General features: G+C 39.6%; 1 protein-coding gene across 1 annotated transcript; it reads right to left on the reverse strand.

Moving 5' to 3' along the window:
• Nucleotides 1-6,868: 6,868 nt before the first annotated feature.
• Nucleotides 6,869-7,877, reverse strand: LOC136151454 (translationally-controlled tumor protein-like). Its single transcript, XM_065912589.1, has 2 exons — nt 7,372-7,877; nt 6,869-7,019 (listed from the first exon to the last, which is right to left on the reverse strand). Exons 1-2 carry the CDS (start codon nt 7,767-7,769, stop codon nt 6,998-7,000), a joined length of 420 nt encoding a protein of 139 aa, XP_065768661.1. The 5' UTR covers nt 7,770-7,877; the 3' UTR covers nt 6,869-6,997.
• Between the last annotated feature and the right edge of the window lie 797 nt (nt 7,878-8,674).

Raw genomic sequence — 8,674 nt, forward strand, 5'->3', positions numbered from 1 at the left:
TGTTATTATTTTCTCCCAATCTGAGGGCTGTCTTTTCACCTTACTTATAGTTTCCTTTGTTGTGCAAAAGCTTTTAATTTTCATTAAGTCCCATTTGTTTATTTTTGCTTTTATTTCCAATATTCTGGGAGGTGGGTCATAGAAGATCTTGCTGTGATTTATGTCGGAGAGTGTTTTGCCTATGTTCTCCTCTAGGAGTTTTATAGTTTCTGGTCTTACATTTAGATCTTTAATCCATTTTGAGTTTATTTTTGTGTATGGTGTTAGGAAGTGTTCTAGTTTCATTCTTTTACAAGTGGTTAACCAGTTTTCCCAGCACCACTTGTTAAAGAGATTGTCTTTTTTCCATTGTATATCCTTGCCTCCTTTGTCAAAGATAAGCTGTCCATAGGTTCGTGGATTTATCTCTGGGCTTTCTATTCTGTTCCATTGATCTATATTTCTGTCTTTGTGCCAGTACCATACTGTCTTGATGACTGTGGCTTTGTAGTAGAGTCTGAAGTCAGGCAGGTTGATTCCTCCAGTTCCATTCTTCTTTCTCAAGATTACTTTGGCTATTCGAGGTTTTTTGTATTTCCATACAAATTGTGAAATTATTTGTTCTAATTCTGTGAAAAATACCGTTGGTAGCTTGATAGGGATTGCATTGAATCTATAGATTGCTTTGGGTAGAATAGCCATTTTGACAATATTGATTCTTCCAATCCATGAACACGGTATGTTTCTCCAACTGTTTGTGTCCTCTTTGATTTCTTTCATCAGTGTTTTATAGTTTTCTATGTATAGGTCTTTTGTTTCTTTAGGTAGATATACTCCTAAGTATTTTATTCTTTTTGTTGCAATGGTGAATGGTATTGTTTCCTTAATTTCTCTTTCTGTTTTTTCATTGTTAGTGTATAGGAATGCAAGGGATTTCTGTGTGTTAATTTTATATCCTGCAACTTTACTATATTCATTAATTAGCTCTAGTAATTTTCTGGTAGAGTCTTTAGGGTTTTCTATGTAGAGGATCATGTCATCTGCAAACAGCGAGAGTTTCACTTCTTCTTTTCCTATCTGGATTCCTTTTATGTCTTTTTCTGCTCTGATTGCTGTGGCCAAAACTTCCAACACTATGTTGAATAGTAGTGGTGAGAGTGGGCATCCTTGTCTTGTTCCTGATTTCAGAGGAAATGCTTTCAATTTTTCACCATTGAGGGTGATGCTTGCTGTGGGTTTGTCATATATAGCTTTTATTATGTTGAGGTATGTTCCTTCTATTCCTGCTTTCTGGAGAGTTTTAATCATAAATGAGTGTTGAATTTTGTCAAAGGCTTTCTCTGCATCTATTGAGATAATCATATGTTTTTTATCTTTCAATTTGTTAATGTGGTGTATTACGTTGATCGATTTGCGGATATTAAAGAATCCTTGCATTCCTGGGATAAAGCCCACTTGGTCATGGTGTATGATTTTTTTAATATGTTGTTGGATTCTGTTTGCTAGAATTTTGTTAAGGATTTTTGCATCTATGTTCATCAGTGATATTGGCCTGTAGTTTTCTTTTTTTGTGGCATCTTTGTCTGGTTTTGGAATTAGGGTGATGGTGGCCTCATAGAATGAGTTTGGAAGTTTACCTTCTTCTGCAATTTTCTGGAAGAGTTTGAGTAAGATAGGTGTTAGCTCTTCTCTAAATTTTTGGTAGAATTCAGCTGTGAAGCCATCTGGTCCTGGGCTTTTGTTTGCTGGAAGATTTCTGATTACAGTTTCGATTTCCTTGCTTGTGATGGCTCTGTTAAGATCTTCTATTTCTTCCTGGTTCAGTTTTGGAAAGTTATACTTTTCTAAGAATTTGTCCATTTCATCCAAGTTGTCCATTTTATTGGCATAGAGCTGCTGGTAGTAGTCTCTTATGATCCTTTGTATTTCAGTGTTGTCTGTTGTGATCTCACCCTTTTCATTTCTTATTTTGTTAATTTGGTTCTTCTCTCTTTGTTTCTTAATGAGTCTTGCTAATGGTTTGTCAATTTTGTTTATTTTTTCAAAAAACCAGCTTTTAGCTTTGTTGATTTTTGCTATGGTCTCTTTAGTTTCTTTTGCATTTATTTCTGCCCTAATTTTTAAGATTTCTTTCCTTCTGCTAACCCTGGGGTTCTTCATTTCTTCCTTCTCTAATTGTTTTAGGTGTAGAGTTAGGTTATTTATTTGGCTTTTTTCTTGTTTCTTGATGTGTGCCTGTAATGCTATGAACCTTCCCCTTAGCACTGCTTTTACAGTGTCCCATAGGTTTTGGGTTGTTGTGTTTTCATTTTCATTTATTTCTATACATACTTTGATTTCTTTTTTGATTTCTTCTATGATTTGTTGGTTATTCAGAAGCGTGTTATTTAGCCTCCATATGTCACTTTTAGGATTTGAAATAGCTTAACTGAAATTCCATCACCTGAACTAACTTTTGAAATAGCTTAACTTGAATTCCATCACTTGAAGTAACTTTGTAGTAATGCTTCCTAAGTCCCACTTGACTTCACACTCCAGGATATCTGCCTCTAGGTAAGTGAACACACCAGCACAAAATCATGGCTATCTGGGTCATTAAGCTCTTTCTGGTATAGTTTTTCTGTGTATTCTTGCCACCTCTTCTTTTTTTTTTTTTTTTTTTTTGCCACCTCTTCTTAATCTCTCCTGCTTATGGTAAATTCTTGCTGTTTGTGTCCTTTGCTATCTCCAATTTTACTGAAGAGAACACTGGTCTGTCCCATTCTATTGTTTTCCTCTATTTCTTTTTATTGTTCACTTAAGAAGGCTATCTTTTCTCTCATTATTCTCTGTAACTATACATTCAGTTGGGTATATCTTTTTCTTTCTCTATTGCTTTTACTTCTCTTCTTTTTTCAGCTATTTGTAAGTCCTCCTCAGACAACCACTTTGCCTTCTTGCATTTCCTTTCATTGGGGATGGTTTTTGTCACTGCCTCCTGGACAGTGTTATGAACCTCCTCCTATACTTTTTCAGGCACTTCGTCTACCAGATTTAATCCCTTGATTCTATTCATCACCTCCACTGTATAGTCATTATGGATTTTATTTAGGTCATACTTACATGTCCTAGTGGTTTTTTTTATTCTGTTCAATTTAAGCCTGAGTTTTACAATAAGGAGCTGATGATCTGAGCCATAGTAAACTCTGGGTCTAATTTTTGCTGACTATATAGAGTTTCTCCTTCTTCAGCTGCAAAGAATATAATCAATCTGATTTCCATATTAACCATCTGGTGATATCCACGTGTAGGGTCTTCTCTTGTGTTGTTGGAAGAGGATGTTTGCTATGACCAGTGCATTCTCTTGGTAAAACTGTTAGCCTTTTTCCTGCTTCATTCTGTACTCTAAGAACAAACTTTCCTGTTTTTCCAGGTATCTCTTGACTTCCCACTCTTGCATTCCAATCCCCTATGATGGAAAGAACATCTTTTTTTTTTTTTTAATGGAAAGGAAAAGAAGCAACAGTTAGAACAGGATGTGAACCAAGGCCTGGTTCAAAATTGGAAAAGGAGTATATAAAGGCTGTATATTGGCATACTGTTATTTTAACTTCTATGCAGAGCACACCATGTGAAATGCCAGGTTCTATGAAGCACAAGCTGGAATTAAGATTGCCGAGATAAATATCAATAACTTCAGATATGCAGATGACACCACTCCATTGGCAGAAATTGAAGAAGAACTAGGAGCCCCCTGATGAAGATGAAAGAGGAGAGTGAAAAACATGGCTTAAAACTCAACATTCAAAAACCTAACGTCATGGCATCTGGTCCCATCCCTTCATGGCAATTAGATGGGGAAAATGGAAACAGTGACAGACTATCTTCTTGGACTCCAAAATCACTGTGGATGATGACTGTAGCCAGGAAATTTAAAGACACTTGCTTCTTGGAAGAAAAGCTATGACAAAGCTTGTTCTTCAGTTGCTCAGTTGTGTCCGACTCTTTGAGACTGCGTGGACTACAACACGCCAGGCTTCCCTGTCCTTCAGCATCTCCTGGAGCTTGCTCAAATGCGTGTCCATCGAGTTGGTGACGCCATCCAACCACCATCCTCTGTCATCCCCTTCTCCTCCTGGCTTCAATCTTTCCCAGCATCTGGGTCTTTCCTACAAAATCAGCTCTTTGCAGCAGGTGGCCAAAGTATTGGAGCTTCAGATTCAGCATCTGTCCTTCCAATAAATATTCAGGACTGATTTCCTTTAGGACTGACTCATTTGATCTCCTTGCAGTCCAATGGACTTGTAAGAGTCTTCCCCAACACCACAGTTCAAAAACATCAATTCTTCAGCTCTCAAACTTCTTTATGGTCCAACTCTCACATCCATAATGGCTATTGCTGGCAAAGTAATGTCTTTGCTGTTTAATATGCCTTCTAGGGTTGTCATAGCTTTTCTACCAAGGAACAAGTGTCTTTTAATTTCATGGCTGCTGTCACCATCTGCAGTGATTTTGGAGCCCAAGAATATAAAGTCTGTCACTGTTTCCATTGTTTCCCCATCTATTTGCCATGAAGTGATGGGACCAGAAACTCTTTGTCTTTTGAAAGTTGAATTTTAAGCCAACTTTTCATTCTCTTCTTTCACTTTCATCAAGAGGCTCTTTAGTTCCTCTTCGCTTTCTGTCATAAGCGTGGTGTCATCTGCATATCTGAGGTTGTTAATATTTTTCCTGGCAATCTTGATTCCAGCTTGTGTTTCATCCAGCCCAGTATTTCACATGATGTACTCTGGATGTAAGTTAAATAAGCAGGGTGACAATATACAGTCTTTAAGTACTTTCCCAATTTGGAACCAGTCCTTGTTCCATGTCTGGTTCTAACTGTTGCTTCTTGGCCTGCATACATGTTTCTCAGGACGCAGTTAGGTGGTCTGGTATTCCCATCTCTTAAAGAATTTTCCACAGTTTGTTGTGATCCACATAGTCAAAGGATTTAGGATAATCAATAAATCAGATGCTTTTTTTTCTGGTATCCTCTTGCATTTTCTATGATCCAGCAGGTTTTGGTAATTTGATCTCTGTTTCTGCTGCCTTTTCTAAATCCAGCTTGAACATCTGGAAGTTCTCAGTTCATGTACTATTGATCCCTGTCTTGGAGCTTTTTGAGCATTAATTTGCTAGCGTGTGAAATGAGTGCAATTGCTGGATAGTTGGAACATTCTTTGGCATTGCCTTTCTTTGGGATTGGAAGGAAAACAGACCTTTCCAGTCCTGTGGCCACTGCTGAGTTTTCCAAATTTGCTGGCACATTAAGTGCAGCACTTTCACAGCATCATCTTCAGGATGTGAAATAGCTCAGCTGGAATTCCATCACATCCACTAGCTTTGTTTGTCCTGATTCTTCCTAAGGGCCACTTGAATTCGCACTCTAGAATGTCTGACTCTAGGTGAGTGGTCACACCATCTTGGTTACCTGGGCCATTAAGATTTTTTTTGTATAGTTCTTTTGTGTATTCTTGCCACCTCTTCCTAATATCTTCTGCTTCTGTTAGGTCCATATCATTTCTGTCCTTTATTATGCCCATCTTTGCATCAAATGTTCCCTTGGTATCTAATTTTCTTGAGGAGATCCCTAGTCTTTCCCATTCTGTTGTTTTCCTGTATTTCTTTGTATTGTTCACTTAGGGAAGGTTTCTTATCTCTCCTTGCTATTCTTTGGAACTCTACATTCAGATGGGTACATCTTTCTTTTTCTCCTTTGCCTTTCACTTCTCTCAGCTATTTGTATGGCCTCCTCAGACAACCATTTTGCATTTTTGCATTTCTTTTTCTTGGGAACAGCTTTGCTCACCACCTTTTATACAGTGTTACTAACCTCCATCTGTAGTTCCACAGGCAGTCTGTCTATCAGATCTGATCCCTTGAACCTAGACAGTGCATTATAAAGCAGAAACATCACTTTGCTGACAGAAGTCTGTATAGTCAATGCTATGTTTTTCCAATAGTCATGCATGATTGTGAGAGTTGGACCATAAAAAATGCTGAGTGCTGAAGAACTGATGCTCCCAAACTGTGGTGCTGGAGAAGACTCTTGAGAGTCCATTGGAGAGTAAGGAGATCAAACAGTCAATCCTAAAGGAAGTCGACCCTGAATACTTTTTGGAAGGACTGATTCTGAATTGAAGCTCTAATACTTTGGCCTCCCTTTGAGAAGAACTTATTCATTGGAAAAGTCCCTGATGCTGGGAAAGATAGAGAGCAAGAGGCCACTGGTGACAGAGGATGAGATCGTTGGATGGCATCACTGACTCAGTGGACATGAGTTTGAGCAAAGTCTAGGAGATAGTGAAGAACGGGGAATCATGGTGTGCTGCAGCTCATGGGGTCTCAAAAAGTCTGATAGGACTTAGCAGCAAAACAGCAACAGCAATGTTTTGTTGTATATATGTACCAACAACAAAGTGGAGCATGTCTTCTTTATCCATTCGTCTGTCAGACATTTGGATTGCTTCCATGTCTTGGCTATTGCAATTTGTGCTGCTGTGAATATAGTAGTTCTTGTATTTTTTTGAATTAAAAGTTTTCAGATATTATACCTGAGGGTGTAATTGTAACATAATATGGTAATTCTAGTTTTAGTTTTTAAGGAAACTGTACCATTCTCCAAAGTAACTGTGTAGAAGCGTTCCTTGTTCTCTATACCCTGCAAAGATAAAATTCATTTTTTTTCAATGAGTTTAAATGTGTTTTATTTTTAGACAACCTACATGACACGTTTTCTCAAAAACAATGCCTCCACTCCAAATAAATGAACGTTCAAAACAAATAAAGAGCTCGAGATGACATCAGTTTCATCTAAGTCCTGGTGTTGTGTGGATGAAAAGCAGTGACCAGCCAGTTATGATGACAGGTGATTGATCCAAAGTAACTGCCAACTTTGTTAACATTTTTCCATCTCTAAACCATCCTTAAGGAAAAATCATATGTGGGGTTATACCGTCCTCACGGTAGTCCAGCAGAGCAACCATGCCATCTGGATTCATGTTTTCACCAATAAAGAACTGATGGTAATGATAACCCTATATACAAAACAGAAAAAGAGACACAGAAGTACAGAACAGACTTTTGAACTCTATGGGAGAAGGTGAGGGTGGGATGTTTTGAAAGAACAGCATGTATATTATCTATGGTGAAACAGATCACCAGCCCAGGTGGGATGCATGAGACAAGTGCTCGGGCCTGGTGCACTGGGAAGACCCAGAGGAATCAGGTGGAGAGGGAGGTGGGAGGGGGGATCGGGATGGGGAATACATGTAACTCTATGGCTGATTCATGTCAATGTATGACAAAACCCACTGAATCATGTTGTGAAGTAATTAGCCTCCAACTAAAAAAAAAAAAAAAAAAAAGAACTGATCGTTTTTGAAATTAGCAAGGATGTGCTTGATTTGTTCTGCAGCCCCTGTCATAAAAGGTTTTACTCTTTCTGGTCTCTGTTCTTCAAGTTTCCCTTTGATTGACTTCATGTAATCTTTGATGTACTTCTTGGAGGCTTCTTTTGTGAAGCTGGTTCCCTGCAAGTGATGGTTCATGACAATATCGACACCAGTGATTACTGTGCTGTTGGTACCTTCTCCCTCGGGGCCTTCAGCGGAGGCATTTCCACCAATGAACGAGTCATCGGTGTTACCCTCTGTCCTACTGACCATCTTCCCCTCCACCTCCAGGCACAGCCCGTCCGCGACCTCCTGGATCTTGTAGATGTCGGAGAACATCTCGTCATGGCTAATGAGGTCCCGGTAGATGATCATGATGGCGACTGGAGGGAGGCGACAGCGGCGCTGGCTTAGCAGGAGCCCGGAACTCAGAGTGAGCGCAGTGCGGCCGTAGCGGCGCTTGGGGGGAGGGGGGAAAAGCTAAAATTCTTAATATAAGTGAGAGTAAGTTAATACAATGAGCATCATAAGGAATAAATATTAAAAAATAAGCTTGCGTAATCCAATATTATAATTAAACATATATATGTATACAGATGTGCATGTATAAATATATTAATATGCTATCCTATTTATTATACGATATTTCTTCAGCACACACGTTCTATGCTTAATGTACACGCATGGTTTTGAACAGAGGTAATTTTACAGAATGCTTTTAAGGTCTTCTGCAGAAGGAAGGGCAGATTGCCACAGCCTTGCAAATGTGCTTTGTTTGGTCCTTGGTGCTGCTGGCCCCAACCTCTTGCAGACAGAGACCTGACTCAGCCTTCCGTGTTGTCCTGCTCTTTGATGCTCTCATCTTGTTTGCTAAGGAAGCTCCATGAAGCCCTCAGCTCACTGGAGAGATGACTCAAGCTTTGCTCCTCCTGTACATGCTTCTGGCACGGTGGGGTCAGGGCAGGCTGAGGGTAGGCTTAGTGGCAGATGACCTTAGGTCTTCCTGTACAGGCAGTCGAGTTGGGACACTCACGTTCATCAGGGACACTGATGTTGATGATCACAGTGTGCAGGGCTGGCTGGGACCCATTAGGTGTGTGCAAGGGAAGCCCAGCCCCTTGTCCACACCTCTCATCCAGGCATTCAGCTTATCCAGGCTTGTAGGGTGAGGAACTCTTGCTGTTGGCCCTGCAGAAGTCTTGGTAGGGGAAAGGCCTGTTCAGAACAAAAATGCCTGGGTCTTCTGGAGGCCTCTCTTCACTGCCATCTTCTCATGTACC

The sequence above is a fragment of the Muntiacus reevesi genome, chromosome 20, assembly GCF_963930625.1.
Source record: "Muntiacus reevesi chromosome 20, mMunRee1.1, whole genome shotgun sequence".
Lineage (NCBI taxonomy): Eukaryota > Metazoa > Chordata > Mammalia > Artiodactyla > Cervidae > Muntiacus > Muntiacus reevesi.